General features: G+C 42.1%; 1 protein-coding gene across 2 annotated transcripts in view; it reads left to right on the forward strand.

The window, feature by feature from the left end:
- The window catches only part of LOC134628999 (protein ELFN1-like), a 125,742-nt gene extending 107,331 nt beyond the window's left edge, over window positions 1–18,411 (forward strand). For both annotated transcript variants that reach the window (XM_063475873.1, XM_063475872.1), the window contains 4 exons: window positions 7,297–7,991; window positions 8,076–8,229; window positions 10,657–10,823; window positions 12,457–18,411. In XM_063475873.1, the coding sequence (XP_063331943.1) occupies window positions 7,702–7,991; window positions 8,076–8,229; window positions 10,657–10,823; window positions 12,457–14,545 (2,700 nt within the window). In that variant the 5' untranslated portion in view covers window positions 7,297–7,701 and the 3' untranslated portion in view covers window positions 14,546–18,411. The remainder of the gene's footprint in view (window positions 1–7,296; window positions 7,992–8,075; window positions 8,230–10,656; window positions 10,824–12,456) is intronic.
- Window positions 18,412–19,031: the final 620 nt, after the last annotated feature.

Genomic DNA, 19,031 nt, shown 5'->3' on the forward strand with positions numbered 1-19,031 from the left:
CGTCTAGAGGGTGTAAGACAAATCAAGTACAAGGCGAAAACTCTAATTCAGGGGCCCACCGAGAGACTGATAACCATTTACACCTATTTACACCTATAGCCAATTTAGGATCATCAGTTAACCTGACATGCTTGTCTTTGGGGTGTGGGAGGAAGCTGGAGTTTGCAGTGATGACCCGCACAGGCACAGGGAGAACAAACTCCTCACAGGAAGGTCCCGGTCAGCTGGCGGACTCAAACCCAGGACCGAGCTGCTCTGATGTGACAGTGCTAAACACCACACCCAGAAAACAAAGTTGAACTGAAATTCTTCAGATTGTTTGTGTAAGAGAATACTAACTTAAGCAATTAGTAGCTATTTTTAATACTATTCCAGAGGATGAAACCCTTTTTTGGCTATTAAGTATTTTTGGATTCAGAATTTAAGCTAAGCTAACCTTCTGGGCCATCGTTCTTTCATAAGACTGCGTGAATGACATTTAGGAGGTGCAGACAACAAGCCCAATAACTTTAAAATACTTGTCATTCATTTGGTAGGACCCATTGTAAGTTTATGTTACACTGAAGTAAAAGCTAGCTATAATGGTTTCTTAATGTCAGTTCCAGTGTTACTTTGGTTCTGTGTCTGTTGAGTCACTGAAAGATGTGAGGAAGCTATGTCACTGTAGTAACTCTCCACAGCTTCTCTTGCATCGGCGTTTTGTACTTTACACTGTGACTTTACTTTAAAGGGGTGGGTTCTTTTTTTTACTGACACTTTTGCAGTTGTACTCTGTGGGAAGCAGAGATGTTTTTGAACACCTAGGGGGTATGACTTTATTTTAAGACATTTCAGAGCGGATGTATTTTTTGACATAATGCATGGGAAAAATTATTTTACAGCTAGCTTAGTTAGCTGTTAGCCTCATTTATGATTGAACCCCACATGTGGACCTTTGCACTGGGACTGTTGTGGAGGGCTGCACCAATAAGCAGAAATGTTATCTCCTCATAAACCTGTTGGTGTGACCCTCCACAGCAGTCCCAGTTTCTCATTTGACCTGTTGGGAAAATTAAGTGCTTACACCTGGCCTAATGTGTAATTGCTAATTTGCAGATGTGCACATGTGGCTTTCAATCGTAAGTGAAGCTAATTGTGGACTAAGTTAACAATACAAGACAGCAACATCCACACTCAAAGTCTCAAAAGAGGCATCCAAAAAGCACAGACTGATGTCAAGGCAAACATGTTCATCTCTTACAGTTTATGAGGAAACCCAAGCACAGATGTACAGTCGGTGGTTCACAAAAAAACTCCACCATGTCATCTCATTGAAAGCTTTTAAAGTAAAGTAGAGTCAGGTGGAAATGTTAGGTTTGCATAAGCCGTAACACAGCAACAGTTAACAGTGAGGTTCTTATCAGTGAGAAGTACTGCTGCAATAAACGCATGCATCAGGGAGTCTGATGAGTTTCAGGGTGGAGATGACCAGATTCCACTATTTGTTATAGAAAAAAACTATTCTGAAAAAAATGAGGTATACAATTTTAAACTCCAGATGAAACCATTGCATTAATATGCTATTATTATGCTATTATTACAGGCATACCAGTGAAACTTATTCTGACAGGACTTCTACTTACATTTAAATATAGTACGACTTCACAGTAAATGCACACATACACACACATACATATACAGGTATATGGGCAATATAGGTCATTTGTCTTCCTCATTCTGCCTCACCTTCTTCATCATTTTTCTGTTCATGGCTTCCAGCCGCTTTGTGCCGCTGCTGCTTTCCACATTGCTTTTGAATAGTAATGAAAGCACTGGCATGAGTGTGAGATGCCCCACTAAACACTGAAATGGGGATTTACATCTCCTTATGTATGTGGGTATATGACAGTATCCCTGTTATTAATGCGCTCATATTTTAGCCTCATTCACAGCCTGCCCAGGAGTGCGACCCATCTCCTAACTGTTGCTCATCGGTCACATGGGGGGAAAAAAGTGAAAAATGATGTAGAAGATGTTAAAAAATTGAGAATTCAGTTCTACTAGTAAGAACATTTACACAATTTTTTTGCAGCGGTAAAAACAGCTGATCTTTTTTAATGATCATGCAGGTTTTTAATCAAACTTCCAGTTTATCCAAAAGTAGGAACGCCAAGCACTTTATTATGAAAACCGTCATTACATCGACCAGCCCCATCTGCTGTCAAAACAGCCTAAATGTTTTATGTCATAGATTCTACAAGATGTTGGAAACATCCCTTTGAAATGCTGGTCCATGCTGACATGATTGGATCGCGTGGTTTCTGCAGATTCGTCAGCCATACTTTCATGTTGTGAAAATCTCAGGAGATCAGCAGTCTGAGAAATACTCAAACCCACCCATCTGGCATCAACACTCACATCACGGCCGCAGCGACGGAGACCACTTTTTTTTCTTGATTCTGATGTTTGATGTGGACATTAACTGTAACTTGTGTGTGCTGGATTTTATGCTTAGTACTGCTGGTGCATTGTGTGACTAGGTAATTGCAGGAATAAACAGGTGAGTGTTTGCATGATAAAATAAAGTTATCACCCAAAGGAAAAGAAAACTGAGTGCTACTAGAAACCTGGAATAAAATAAAATATATATTCCCTCACTTGGTACTTTCATGACCGTGGAGCAGAGAGCTGTACAACCTGTCAGCGCAGACTTTTCCATCTGGTAACTTGAAGATTCACAGTAAATGAGCACAGTTATTTTCACTTGGTGACTCCTTGTGGCCTTTGGATTGAGAGACCACTCCCATCAGGGTTAAAGGTGATCACTCAGGACAATACTGCATTGATGAGATGCAACCCTTCCCTATAGGGGGACAAAATGCCCATTACAGCACAAGAGACTTAATGGATACCTTTCAGGAGTCAAGGGTTCAGGATTTTCCTTTAACGTGAACCTCTCTATATGCAACTGACAAACACCGACTAAATATACCTGATCCATTTAAATGAGAGCATATAAAATAAACCCTTCAGGGATCTGCACCAGAAAACTTGCTTCTTTCTCCTTAGCCTTAGGGCCTAACCTTAAACCAGGTGTCTCTGAAATGTGTAAAATATCAAACGAACAGGACTGCAACTCTGTAGCTTTCTCAGCAGAGATAGAAAGAACAGCCTTTAGCTTTGTAAACAGGATACATCATCTGCAATCTACTTTCTCTGCTTGACTCTCTTAGTCATGCTGTGGATCTTGCTCACATGTTTGGGGTAGCGCTGATGCAGGGAGTGAGAAGAAGAGCGAAAATCAGAAATACAATAAAGGCGCTACTAAACATTTTGTTGATAGTTTAAAATGTTTTAATATGTGTTTTGATTGAAAATAGTTTATTATTGTTTCACGGGCCACTTGCTGCTGTTTTACACAAGCTCCTTTCTTGCAAATGAGCGCATGATGATGGATGTTTGTGATTTGAGGTTTATTTAGATTCATTAAATCAAAGGAAACTGGACTGTACATTTATTGCCTTGTTAAAGATGAAGCACTTATTTTTTACTGCACAGAGTAACAGGTAAAATAAGAATAATGATGCAGTCTGCATTTAGATTGGCTAACTACAATCCTCGCTTTTATTATGCAATTCTGTCTGGATACTAAAAATCTCCCAGGAAAACGAACGCTCAAAAAAGGAAGGAGACTGTGGCTATGCCTGACCAAAAAAAGAAAAAAAAACATGATGAAAAGGGAGAGTAATAGAATCTGTAATGGAAACAAGAGTAAATTAAAAAAACGAGTGACTTTCAAAGGAGAGTGCTCCAGTGCTCAAGAGGGTCTAAAGGGGAGATTCAGTCAGAATTATGTCTCCAGATTACAAAGACACAATATAAAAATCATGGTGAAAATCAGTGAGATTCAATAATCTGATAATCATGTGAGGAAGGTGTAACAAAGACCAGTTTTAGGGGGGTTTATAGAGGTTGTGTGCATAAACTGTGTATGTACAAAGAAACATGCATATAATATGACTTTCCCCGAATGCAAAGTGTTTTTTATAATGTAAAAATTATCTGCAAAAATGCTCCTAGAGAAGGCCAAGTCCGATAGCCTAGAGATGAAAAATAAGGTGAGAAATAACTAGCATGGAGGAAAACAGCCAGTGCTTTTACGATGGTCTGTCATCACTGATGCTATAAATAGCTGTGACCATGTGTAATGGTCTGCTTTCTCTATTTTTCCTTTTGTTTGTAGTCTAACATTTTGTTTTTTGCCAGGGTCTTTTGCTCTTTTTATCCCTGTTCTGTTTTTCTTTTCTTTTTAATTCCAAAAACAATCAAAGCCACATTTTGCTTTCTCCACTTTTTCCACATCCTCCCCAAAGTAAATTGCACTTCTTCATTAACCTGAGTTGCAAACAGCAATTTTATATGGAACTGATGCAATAAGAAAGCATCTGTGTCCACTCGTGGCTAAAGATGTGCGCAAAGAGTTGGCTCGGCCATGTGCGTAAAATCTCACAGTGACTGAGATTTGTGTTTTTAAAAGAGGACAGCGCATACATGTGGCTTTCTAAATTTCTCAAGAAGACAGCGTATGCATTTTTCTGCTTTTGTGCACACACAGCTATATGAATCTTTCCCCGGGTGGCTTGTTTTTCCAGAGTTTCAGAGAACATGCACATCTACACAACAGTACCTTAAAGTACAGCAGCCATGACACCACCGTGGTCAAAGCAAGGTTAGAGTCTCAGTCTTTCTCGGGATGACGGTTTGTACGCTATAAATCTTTGAGTGTGACATGACTGAAAAGTGAGGCGGTCACAATGCTGAGTGCTGAAATATTCCACATGCCTGTTCTCGACAGCTGAGGCAACGTCGAGCGTGCGTACACGCGGAGAGTGCGGGCGAGGTCGGGGAATGCGATGAATGATGCAAAATGGAAAAGAGGCCGACAGGCTCTTAACAGTTCCTTCTGTGCATATCACGTTAGCTACTACAAGTGTATTTACTACAAAAGAAGGTCAAGTGAAAGCCAGTAACTGCTACTGGATCTCTCTTTCTGGTAACCTGCACTCTTGTTCTGTCTCCTGGACCCTTGTACTTGCCTCAGTATGAAAAGAAAGAGGTCAGGTGGAAATCAGCGTCTTAGCTAACACCCCCCCCACACACACACACACACAGTGTTCTGCACCCCTGCTACACCACCATGTTGTTCCCTCTCAACAGTTTGTTTACTCGAGTTTATCCACTGGTCAGCAAAATGGACATCTCCTGTCGGTGTGTGTGTTGCTGGCAGCAGTTCCTACACTTTCTCTCGTGTCCCATCTAGGTAGTTTGTCTCATGCAACGTGGGAGGAAGTCTCACCATCAATTATAGATTATGCTGACTGGGTGGGAAAGCCCATGCATATGGCTACACACCAGTAAACACTCATGCACGCCAGCGTACATTAGTCACATTTATGAAGAAGGCTTCCGGGGGGTTTTTCCCCTCAATTCATTTCTATTTCTAAAGTGCCAATTCACAACAGCGATTATTGCGGGGAACTTTACATTGTAACGGCAGGCGGTCGGACTCTGTTTTGACAGGAAGAAACCGCCGACGTAAACCGAGCTCGGGGAGGGCGGCCATCTGCCTCAGCCGGTTGGGGTGAGGGGAAAGCAAAGAGAGAAAAGAGGAGCAACAAATCACAAACAATATAACAGTAAACACTCAGCAGGTTGGTGGGGACAGTCACCGTGCATCAGAAACATGCAGCTCTGGAGTCAGACATGCATGAGAAAAGGTACAGAGGGGAGAGAGGACAAAGAGGAAAAGGGACAAACTGCATACTGGAGAAGTTAAAGCCGTACAACAGAGGCACATCAATCCCTGCAAGTCTAGAAGTTCAAAACCCCCTCACTGAAAAACACATAGCATTTGTGATAAATCAAATGACAAAGAAAACTTAACCAGCGCAGTTGTGCCTTACAATTGCTTGTGCCATTCAATATCTTTGTCTAGACATGATGGTTGTGCGTGAAAGATTACTCCTATTGTTTTGTTTAGTTTTTTATCTCCATTTAACACAATTTCCAACAAGCTCCAAACCACTGCAGGTTTAGTGCTACCTACTTGACCAAGGCCAGATGACTGATGAGCTATGAGAGGGAACATGGAGGGTATCAACACAAACCCATGTGTCATTAAAAGTGAAAAATGTCATTGCCATTACTCATTATGTGAATGCATTACTAACAAGCTATATGTGAATGTTTCCAGAAGAAAGCTCTCTAAAAGGACACAAAAAGTCGAGGGGAACTGTATCCTATTCCCCACAAGTACGCCGCTCTCATTTACCCTCCTCCTCAGATCAGAGGTGACACATCAGCACCTCTCTGCTTCGCCGTAATCAATAATGTGTCAACAGCAGCCAGGAGATGCTTGGCAGGAAGGCCCGACCTTTTGCTCCTTCCTACTCCTTCTCCTTCACCTCGGTGATGTCACTTCCTGTTTGTTGCTCTCGCAGCTGAGAGAAAAAGGCTCAGAAAAGAGAAGAGGGAGCCACTATTCTCGCAATTTCCCTGAACAGAGTCCCACCACATCCCTTTTTTCCCCTCTCAGCCTCCTCTTTTTCCCCACAGAACCGCTGTCTCTTTCACCACCGACTGCTTTATTCCTCCTTCTACCTCAACCTCTTCTCCATCTCACCATCTCTCTCCCCCTCCCCCAAGCATCTTTCCTTGCAGCTCCCTTGCACCCACTTTTTCTTCCTCCTGCTCTGCACAGCCCTGTGAGAGCCTCTTTCACTTTCCTGCCTCCCTGTCTCTCCTATTCCGTCATACGTCAGCTGTTTTTCCCAGGAAGTGTTTTATTTAGAGCAGATTAATTAATTAGATACAGTATCAGAGCCATGGCCATTCTTAGCCCTGGCCATCAAGGCCCAGAGGCTAATGGAACTGCAGAAAACATGTGTGTGCGTGTGTGTGTGTGTATATGCGTGTGTGTGTGTGTCTGTTTGTGTTGTTTTTCGCAGCAGCAGCAAGCTGTGTGTATTTTTCAGATCTGCAGGTGCTTATTGTGTATCTGCGCCAGTGTGTACACTAATTGGACTTGTCAAGAAATGTCACTGTATATAAAAATTGTGTGTGTACGCATGCCTAAATTTGAGTATGCATGTGCACACGTCAGACTGTTATATAAGAAAAAAAATAAGCACCTTTATCTCATCGTGCTGGTAACAGGGTTGTGTTTGTTGCAGCTCACAAGCAAACCACTGTGTTTTACTGGCAATTCCGTTCTTACGCCCTCCTCCCATCTCTCTCTCTCTCTCCTTTTCCCTCCAGGGACCGGTTCTCACACCAAGTACAGAGCAGCACGCAATGAGGAAGAAAGAAAAGAGGTGCTTGTCCAATCAGAGGTGCAGATGGCCACAGAAGACATGAATACCAGCCAATCTGGCACTAGGACGACTTCCACTTGCCAAATCATACATAAATCAAATGTGACCCCGCTAATTAATCGACTTATACAGTTTACCTAGACACACATACTGCCAATGAAGTGTTACATCCCATTCATGCACTCTATTTCTTCAAGCTTTTAGCAATTCCTCGGTTTGGCACATTTGCCGCTCGTAAAACAGTCACAATTCTCAAGAAAAGCAAATCCCTGTTCATGAAAATATAACCGTTAAAAAACACACCCAGCCTCCCTTCCCAATGGCTCCAGTCTACAAGAATAAATGTTAGATGGCGAGCAACTCTGGTCGGCTTTCTCCAGCGGATACTGCAATGACATCCCAAATGGCCCAGAACACTGAACAGGGACGGCAGCGACATAACACGACTGGAGGGTCTTCGTCAGTGGTCTTGTCTACAGCCAGCTCCTTCTTCTGTTTCCTTGCACTGCTTTCAATGATGCGGCTGCCGGTGGTTAAGGCGGACTGCTGGCTTATTGAAGGGGAGAAAGGCTTCGTGTGGCTGGCTATCTGCAGTATGAACCAGCCTCCCTACGAGGCCATCCCCTCCCACATTAACAGGTACGAAAACCTACAATGAAACTTATTTCCACAGTATTTTCCCGAGTTGCTGGATGCTGAGAGATCTCACACATCTCTCCACAGCACTATTGTGGATCTGAGGCTGAACGAGAACAAGATACGGGCGGTCCATTATTCTTCACTGAGTCGCTTCAGCAACCTCACCTATCTGAACCTGACCAAGAACGATATCAGTTACGTGGAAGATGGAGCGTTTTCAGCACAATTTAATCTGCAGGTGCGTCCTGACACAATATGCATTCATAGGTTTTTCCATATAGGTGCACATTCATCAATGCTCATGCATACAGCAGTGGAAAATTACAGTATTATTTGGGTACATGAAATGCACTCTTCAAACTGTTTGGATGTATTTGGATAATGTAAAAAGTGCTCCATAATTTTACAGTATACACAGTAACTAAATGCAATCCATCAGTCTCAATGTAAACAAAGTGTTTGTGCATATGAGAGTGCATATCCAACATTAAACTGCTGTTTAATTCCACAGTGCACCAGAGGACTAATCCATAAGTATTTGGACAATGGGACAGGTTTTGAATGGACAGTTGACTGACAAGCAGTTTCATGGCCACTTGAGGCCAGGTTCTTTGTTATTCTAAGGGACATTAAAGATAAGCAGGCCTGTCAGTGAGGCCACAAAAACTTTGGGAGTGACCAAATCTGGTACTTTCTAACAAATAATGAATGCAGTTCAACCATGCCAAAAAGCCTCAAAAACCACAGAAGACAACCAAAGGAGAACATCGTAAATTCTTTCCTTGGTTAAGAAAAAGAACTTCACACATCTAACCAATTCAAAAACACTCTCAGGGAGGTTGGTGCATCACTCGTGAAGTCTACAATGCAGAGATGCCTTCATGAATGGAAATGCAGAGTGTCTACAACAAGGCATTGTTAGGAACAGCTCCTGATCCACAGCATAGCACATCTGCGAAACATGGTGGAGGTAATGTTATGGAATGTGCAGCTATGGCTGCTCTTGGAACCGTTCACTAGTCTTTATTGATGATGTGACTGCTGATAGAAGTACTATGAATTCTGAAGTGTCCAGGGCTATACTGTCTGCTCAGATTTAGCAAAATGCTGCAAAAGTAGTCAGACGGTGCTAACAGCAACGGAATATCTCAAGGTAAAGAAATAATTTCAATGAATACCAAATCTCAAGAACCGTCACCTTGAGGTGTTTTATATCATACAGTAAAGCTCCTACAATAATACAGAGAAAACTCAAACAGTTAAACCATGCATTGTAAACAACCGTTTGGCAACAGTGGGAAGAAAAAAAACCTCCCTCTCCCTTTGACTGGCTGAGGATGAGGGGAAAGAGAGGGAGCAGAAAAAAATAGATACATAGGAAAAAATATGGACAGAGGTTTGGAATATAACAGAGGTTCAATAACATGGAATCTATGAGAAAAAAGTTTCATGGCTCATCTTTGTGTTTACAGCAGGCCATCCTGTTGTTAGCTGAATAGATTCTTCTTGATAATTTACCCAGTTAAACTTAGAAGAAGGGAGGCTTAGTAAAAAGATCTCTTCCTGTCAAAATAGTAACTTTTGAACTTACTCAGGTCTGCATGCAAATGGTTGGTTGCTTTCTGCATACATTTCCACTAAAAGCTGCTGTTTGGTTCAATGCTAGTGTAAAGTGTAGAAGAAAATTGATATTTGTTTAAAATGAAGAGATGTGTTTATGTTGTTTACAGAGCTAATTATATACACAGTTCCTTTTATATTTATTGTTTACATGTCTGGACGTTTCAAAGGAATTATAAACATGTGTTGAATCTGCCTAGTTGATTTTCCCGCATTCACCTAAAGCTAGGATTTCCTGGCTTCTCATTGGTTAATGAAGTCACATGGGGAGTCTCAACAAGGAAGTTGTTGTGTTAATGTAAGCCAGGACTCAAGTTGAGAAAGTTATCTGTGTCAACTTGATGTTTATAACAGCTCAGAGATTTAGTAGCTTATGACGAACCCTCACATTACACTAGTGATGATTGTTGATATGAAACTTGGGTTGTTTTGACATAGAGGTTAATGTTTCATTTATATGGTGAAATTGTCAATCTTATGTGAAAGTAATCACAATAAAACAGTCCTGAGGAGTGCACAGAGACAAATAGTTTAGAATCAAACTATGCATACCATTTCTTTACTTATTCTTATAGATTTCTACAATAAACATAGACTTATTCAAACTGTATTTATCATATATTACAATTTTAAACTGTTTATTTAGAATAATATGTAAACCAAAACAGGGGCCTAAAGAGATCGAAATTCTTCCTTCGATATATGCACAGATGGACACAGACACGAGAATGACAACACCCGCTCATTATGGCTTCCAGGAATATTCAAGCAAAGTGTTTCACCAAACCGATCTCAACACATCCATAATGAGCTGGCATGCTTACACATCTATCCGGCTGCTGGAGCTAAGCCAGGAGGTAAAATGTGAACAAGAAAGATCTCAGTAAATTCAGCGCAGCACACAGGCTTAGATCACCGTGTCAAACACGAATTGTTTGAACCGTCATCTGTTTGTTCCGTATGTTTCCAGCTTGTGGTGAGTGATGCCTGGCACAGGCTAGGTCTTCAGAGATTAGACTAATCCCACTTGTCTTTGCCTCCCCAGGTTCTCCAGATGGGCTTTAACAAGTTGAGGAACCTGACAGAGGGCATGTTGCGAGGCCTGGGCAAGCTGCAGTACCTTTACCTGCAAGCCAACCTCATTGAGACTGTTACGCCCAACACCTTCTGGGAATGTCCGAATATAGAGAATATAGACCTCTCCATGAACAGGTATTGACCTGACTATGTGCATCTGATGAGGGACCTAATAATGAGGTAGTGAAGAAAAAATTAATTGTTAATGTCAATAAACCATTTAAGTAAAAACTACTACAAAATCATGCTTACTAGGTGAAACTGCTTAAATGTTGGAAATTGCTGCTTTTTCAGCCATAATATATGTACACCAATCAGGCATAACATCGTGACTCTTGTTTTGGTGCCCCTTTTGCCACCAAAACAGCCATAACCCATCGAGGCACAGACTCCTCTAGACCCCTGAAGCTGTGGTATCTGGAAGTGAGCAACAGATACTTTAGGTCCCTTAAGTTGCAATGTGGTGCAACCATGGACCGGACTTGTTTGTCTAGCACAACCCACAGATGCTTGATTATAGTGAAATCTGAGGAGTTTGGAGGCCAGGTTAACACCTCAAACTTGTTGATGTGCAAATCATTGCTGAATCATATTTGCTTTGTGGCAGGGTGCATGCTAAAAGTGGCTCCAGTCATTAGGGAATACCATGTCCATGTAGATGGTCTCCAACAGTGCTTAGGTAGGTGGTACATGTCAAAACAAAATATCCACAGGGATAGCAGGACCCAAGTTTTTCCAACATAGCATCACACTGCGTCTGTCAGCTTGCCTTCTTCCCATAGTGCATCTCTCACACGTGTCCATTGTTGGTGCTTTGGGCGGTGGACAGGGGTCAGCATGGGCAGCCCCATTATTATGCACTAGGTATTCTGATAGCTTTCTATCAGAACTAGCGTTAACTTTTTTCAGACACTTTGGTTTCAGTAACTGATGGATCAGACCACACAGACAAGCCTTTGCTCCCCACATGCAACAGTGAGCCTTGGCTCCCCATGACCTTGTGGCTGGTTCACCACTCTTCCTTCCTTGGACAACTTTTTGATAAGATACTGACCACTGCAGAGTGGGAACACCCCACAAAAGCTGTTTTCACAATTTAGCCCTTGTCAAACTCACTCAAATCTTTATGCTTGCCCATTTTTCCTACACAGTAAATGTGAGGACAAAATCTTCACTTGCTCCCTAATATACCCCACCCACTAACAGGTGCCATGATGAAGAGATAATCAGTGTTATTCATTTCAAATGTCACTTGTCAGTGCTCATAATGTTATGCCTGATCATTGTTGATATATATAGATGGTGAAATTGTAATTGTAATAATTGCAGCACATGTACACTGGAGAACAAACAAAAATAAAAATGCCAGGCATTTTAGCTATGCTTGTTTTCTAAATTCACCTATTTGCACTGCTGATGGAAAAATGTGCTACTGAACATTCAATGATACTAATTTTCTCCTGTGACCGTATCCTCAGCAGATCCCTACACTACTCTCTCTTTTTTTTCTCAGTGGAAATAACTGTCTTGTTCTTACTATTGGTTTTGGTAATTGGTATTGATCTGTTGACCTAAATGTATACCAACAGCTAAATGAAATAAGCTTAACTGCTCTTTTGGACTTGTTGAAAATTGTATTGCAGAAGATGTTTTTGACCATGAGCTGAAATCTATTAAATGGAGGGAACAGGTGCATTAAATGTGAAAGAACACATCTAAAGGGGTAACTTGCCAATAAATCTATACTTTCTTATTGATCTTTTTCCAGGATTCAGGTGTTGGATGGCAGTTTGTTCTCTGGACTCTCTAAGCTGACCACCTGTGAACTTTACACTAACCCCTTCAATTGCTCTTGCGAGTTGCTGGGTTTCCTTCGCTGGCTTGCAGCCTTCCCCAACAGGACCAGTGAGAGGATGGTGTGTGACTCCCCTCATGGATTCTCGGGATACAACCTTCTCAACCAAAATCCCCGCATGCTTAACCAACGCAGTGCTCTGTATGCGCTCAGTCACGTGTGCACAGATGACAGCAGTAGCGCAACATCCTTCTATGGTATTGATTCCACAACTCCTCCGCCAGATTTCGCCTCTCCCTGCGGACTGGATGATTGCGCTTCCGGGACCCCTCCTGATGGGGGTGAGGTGATCAGCTTGAGTCCCATTTTCCCCGATGCCAAACCCATTATGACTGTAAAGCAAGTGCTACATTCGAGCGCTGTGATAACAGTTCAGATTCCCGATCCGTACAAGAAAATGTACATCCTGATGCTTTATAACAATAGCTTCTTCACGGATATTCAGAATTTGAAAGATAAAAGAGAAGATATTGAGCTAAAGAACTTAAAACCAAACACTGACTACACCTACTGTGTGGCTTCTATACGAAACTCCCTTCGCTTCAACCACACCTGTCTGACCATCTCAACAGGCCGTCAAGTCGGAACAGAGAGATTACCCAATCAGTCATCAGCAACCCATTACATTATGACAATTTTGGGATGCCTATTTGGAATGCTTGTGTTCCTTGGCTTTGTTGTCCACTGCCTGAGGAGAAAGAGGATCATGGAGGAAAAGGAAAGGAAGATGAGCAGGATCCAGAGAACACTGATAGAGCTAAAGTATGGCGGAGAAGGGGATATAGAGGGAGGGAGTGGAGGATCCGTTTCCCAGAAGCTTGGTGCTGGGGACAGTCTGTCCAGAATGCCCTACCTACCTCAGGGTGGTGAGATAGATCCATACAAGCTTCAGGAGGTGATAGAGACACCAGCCCACAAGCCCCCTAAACTCAACTATATGGAGGTGAGAGGGTCGGACATTGAAAGGGAGAGAGAACGAGAGAGAGAAAGGGAGATGTCACCGCAAGCAAATCCCCAAGGCTCAGTAGCAGAGATCTCTACCATTGCCAAGGAAGTAGATAAAGTTAACCAGATCATCAACAATTGTATAGATGCTCTCAAATCTGAATCTACCTCCTTTCAACAGGGGATCAAATCCCCCTCTTCTGCAGGTGGAGGAGCTGTTTCAACAGCAGAGCCACAGCTGGTGCTTCTGTCTGAGCAAGGAGAAAGGGAACGAGGAGGTGAGTTCCTCTCCCCGGTGTACAAAGGAGGGAGAGGAGGAAGAGAAGAGAGGGGGAGAAGTTATCATCATTCATTACAGCGACACCACAGTATGGAGGCTCCTCCAACATCTAAAAGGCCCAGCACGTCCTCTTCTCCCGGCTCCGCCCGGAGCCCTCGCTCCTTCCGCTCAGAGGGAGGGTACCACTCATCAGAGTCCCGCTACATTGAGCGAGCCTCACCAGGAGAGCGAGGGGAAAGGGGGAGCGGGGGAGGTGAGCCCATCCGCACAGTCACCCCGGCTGCAGCCATCTTACGAGCTGAAGCCCAGAGAATCCGCCAGTATAACGAGCACCGTCACTCCTACCCCGGCTCCCAGCAGCATCTCCAGGAGCTGCAGCACCACCCCCAGATCCTGCAGGAGCTCCACCACCACCCAGGGGGCCGCAAGCCCTCGGTGTTAGACCCCCTCACTCTCAGCAGGCAGGCCAAGCAGAGGGAGTTAGCCTACTCCCAGCTTTCGCCACACTACCCGCTCTCACCACAGTACCACAACCTGAGCTACTGCTCCAGCCCCGAGGAAGACGAGGAGGAGGAAGGGCTCCTCTGCACTCCGACCCTGGGGCTGTGGGAGCGGTTCAAACTGCATCGCAAGAGGCACAGGCAGGCATCTATGGAGGATGAAGGCTACGTGGCAGCCGGACATGCGCTGAGGCGAAAAGTTCAGTTTGCCAAGGATGAAGACCTCCATGACATACTGGACTACTGGAAGGGTGTGTCCGCCCAGCAGAAGGCCTGATCCCATGTGTGGAGATCCCCCCAAACCATCCGAAGATGGAAAATTAACAAAAGTGCATCCATGACATGCTGATACACAGTGACTTATTCAACAAAGAGCTGTAAATACACACAAATGCACACATCTTACAGGAGCTACAGAATCAGATTGCACATACGTGTACACACAGACACACACACACGGACATACTTTACACAAACTAAGCCTTTTCTTCTGAGAGCACGGAGGAGGACCAAACTAATATATTATACTGAACGATAAAAATTATAACATATAGAGACTGAGTTACTTTTTGTAATGTAATGGAAGTTATAGCTCAGACTTATGTAGCTATTTGTACTAAGTTTTGAATGAAGAAAAACAGAATCATCATTAAGAATAGAAACCTTAAATGTTGCTGGGCGGGCCATCCTGAACAGTCCAGGAATGCTTTCAATCTCGTCGCAGCGGTGTATAATAAACACTTTGCTTTTCCAGAGAGGTTGTTTTTGCATCGCGTCCTGCGATGCTGCCACATGAGTAGACTTTTTACATTTTATTTTATTTATTTTTGTAAACTTCTGTGATTTCGGAGATTGAAAACATCAAAAGCAACAAATTCTGGATGGGTCGCCGGGCTACAGTAATATTTAACTGTGCTGAGAATGAGTAGGTAGCTCTCATCAGAGAGTGAATATAATGTGCCAAATCAACCAAGGGGATAGTAGAACCCTACTGTGTATCAACTTCTCCTCACCACTGTTTTTATATACAGGATTTAAAAAAAAAAGGGAAAAAAAACTGCTAATATGATATGTTGTTATTACTATTCATTATTCTTATTATCATTACTGGTCTTCTATTATTCCTATGATCCTCATCATTAATATTCTATTATTTGAATATGGCATGGCTCTATCGTGTGACTGTGTTTTTTTGACTGTTTTGAAACTCTCAGCTGAGAAGTGTACACCAACAGAGACACAAACAGTCGATGGACAAGACTTTTGAGTTATCCTTTTTCTACCAAGAGGAATGTGCTCCTCGCCAAGCCAGAAACAAGCCCACCTTTTCTCTTGGTGAACCCCATCCCGCCCACACCCCACCCTCATCCTCCTAAAGAGGAGAACGTTGTACAGATGAGAGAGAGAAGTTCTATATTTGCAAACAGAGGTGACTGTTTTGTTTGTACAACATGGGTTTTGAAATCTTTCAGACTTTTCAGAAACCAGAATCCTGAGTTAGTTACCTTCCGGATCACTTACAAATGGTACGTTTTTGATTTTGAAATCGAACTTCAAAAAAAAAGAAAAACAATTCTAATCTTCAAATGAATGTCTTCAATTCCCGTAGGGAAAGCATATCTGCACTGTTCAAAATCAAAAAACGACTCTTAGAAAAAAAGGAAAAAAGACCTAAAACTCTCAGCTTCCTTCCCGATACACTGTAGCGCCACTGTGTTTTTATCGACAATTCACCCCCCCAATCCCAACCCTCAAGCCCATCGCCCCGCCTCCCTCACCTTCCCCTCCCTCATCCCATCTCCCAGGGTTTTAACGTTTGACCTTTTTTTGAATTCTTCTGGTTCCACTGTGGTGCCATCGTGCTAACTTGACAAATCACACATGTGAGACGATTTTAAATACTACTATTTACAGACCTCTTACCTTCACATCAATACTTGTCAGTGTGCCAAACAGAACTACGATTTGCACAAAATGATCCACCACCATTGGCTCACTGCTTCCCCGCCTCCAATCATTTTTAAGACCAAAGTACTGTGGTAGTAAATTGACACCTTACCCTCCCCCTCCCCAACCCGCCCTCTCAAAGCCAGGACCCAACTGTTGACCCACCATCATCCTCACAGTTAACGACTCTAGCACATGCATACATGCAACTTCAAGTGTACTCATGCACTCGCAACCAACACACAGATGAATGTATTCTTCGAGAAGTTAATACTGTTCAGCAGCTGGATTCTGATGAACGAGCTGCATTCAGTCTTTGTGCCCATTGTCTGAGAGAAAACTCTCTTTGAGATGGCCAATTGTAAGATCAAGAATTGGGAGATCAATAAGAAGCGATCGGCTTCCTATAGAATCAAATGTGACCAAATTGGTGCAGACAGTTGACCAGTTTGTCCTGGAAGCCCAAAGCAGTTGCTAAAGAGGTTCTATTTAAGTACTGGCAGTTGGTTGTTTCTTTTTTTTAAATATATGAAGTGTTATGGTAAAATGTGATTAGTATCACTTATGTGGTGAACAGAGACTTTGTGTATATCTGAAATATCTGCAGGATTTAAACACCGGAGGTGGAAAATAGGAGAAAAAAATGTGATAATATACTTTACACAGAACTGTGCTACAACAAGTCATTTAATGAGACTGTAAACCAGGGATGGAGTCAACAGAGTTTCATATCAATGCACTTTGAATTTAACGCTAACCAGTTTTGTGACATGATTTGAAACAGAGTTGACTCCAACCTTGAAACGATGACACTGAAAATCTACAGAGAACACAACAGAGATGGCAAACAATGACAAGTTTATTGTTGAGTGGAAACACTGTAAAAAAAAAAAAAAAAAAAAAAAAAAACTTTTTTCTCTGCTATAATGAGTTCAGAATGCTCAAGTCATTAAGCCCGGTTAAAGCCATAATCGCGTGTGAGTAAAATCATCACAGCTGTCTGTAGCACCGCAAAAAGCACATTCATTTGTGTGGCTGGAAAAGAAAAAAAAAGGCTAATTTTTTTTAAATGTTTTTCTTCTTCCCTGACACTGCAGCGGCTATGACATGGTTCCTCTGCTGCTGCAGCAAACAATCCAACTCTGATCTAAAAGGAAACTGATGAGCCGTGGCTGTTTCTGCGTTACACGTTCCAGATTGTGGCTTTAACCAAACAATAGCCTTAAAACATTCTTTTTTTTTCATCTTTTTAACTTTAGTGTTGCTTTGAGAATTGAAAAAAAAATAATTCTGATTTCTTAACATATACTTCACCCGACTGCAATTTTATAATTGCTTGATTCTGAAGCCTCACTTGAGCATTCTTTTAGTAACAGTAATATCAATGTAGCGATGTATTCAATTACTGTTTTTGGTTCGTTTTTCTTTTTTTTCATTATGTTTTATAAACAGTAATGGCCTGAACTTATCATGTGTCAGAGAGTAGCAGAGCTCACTTCGAGTAAGACACAAACGAGCTGATGGTCAAGGCGACCAGACGGCAGTGACCCCAATCAGCGCTGCTATTCTTTGAACCGTGATGAAGTGAAACTGTGTTTTTGAAACAACAATGCCTAGAAAGTGGAAATAAACCGAGGTCCTACTAACAGAGAGAAATGACAATGGAGCATGCTGCAAGGAAATCCTCAGCGGAAGCTTGTGTTATATTCTTCTAGTGAATGACTCAGGAGCAAGAGAGGAAGTGAAAGAGAGAGAGTGAGAGAGAGCGAGAGAGAGAGAGAAAGCTCTACCATAGGATCTCTCAGAGGCTTTCTTTATTTTATTGTCAAAAAAAATTAAAATGAGCACAATAAAAATAGCCTTCCTTTCACTGTCTCCTTTCCCTGGAGAAACCATACAAATGCCACAAGTGCCAGAAGTATCACAGGACTTTCATTTCGCATTTAAAAGATGTTTGATGGATTACATTTGCTCGGATAAATGCGTACAAGGTCATTTTTTTTTTACTTTTACTTGTATAGCCATAGATAATTCTGGTGTCATATGTTTGTGACAAGGGTCGGGACATTTTTGCTTTTATCTCAAGGCGGAGGCCAAAAAGAAACCGTTTGTGGTTCTCAGCGCTGAACATTTCAGGAGACATCTTTTTCCACAAAACTACACCAGTTACTCTGCAAAATACACAAAAGATCTTGTGGGAAGTTTTAAAATAGTTTTACTCAAAAAAGCTGATGGTGAAACCTTTGGATCCTTTAACACAAATAAATAAATGTTCTTCAGCTTTAGGATATTTTATCTCTCAGATTTCTGCCTCCTTATATAGTGGAGGGAAATGATATTATTTTTGGTGCTACTGTAACCCGTGTGTGCGTGTGTTACACCTGTTTTTGTCTGTGTTATGTTCTGTTGTGAAATGATGAGACGGAAGACTGGATCTCTGGTTCTTTAGTTTCAACCGAATGAAATACAGAAATACTGAAAACCATGAGTTGTGTGTGCTGGGCGCCTGCGAGGCCTGAATAACATAGTAATGTGATAAACTAAAAGCATAAACTGGTCCATCGCTGACTTGAATTAAACAATTAATCAGGCAAATAAATTCAAATTTGTAACCGGGATCGTTAATAACTTTAGTTAGTGAAATCAAATCTCTGCAGGATTCACACAGGAAGAATAGAACAGCATACAACAGTTTGGTCATATTCAAATTGCAAGTAATGGATTTAACAACTTTTATCAACAGAGTGCAACTGCATGGTAACCTACCTCCAGCCTTATTGGAAAACACTGTGACCGGAGAACACCAGCACAGACTC

Source organism: Pelmatolapia mariae, linkage group LG6, assembly GCF_036321145.2.
Source record: "Pelmatolapia mariae isolate MD_Pm_ZW linkage group LG6, Pm_UMD_F_2, whole genome shotgun sequence".
In the NCBI taxonomy this organism is placed as follows: Eukaryota; Metazoa; Chordata; class Actinopteri; order Cichliformes; family Cichlidae; genus Pelmatolapia; species Pelmatolapia mariae.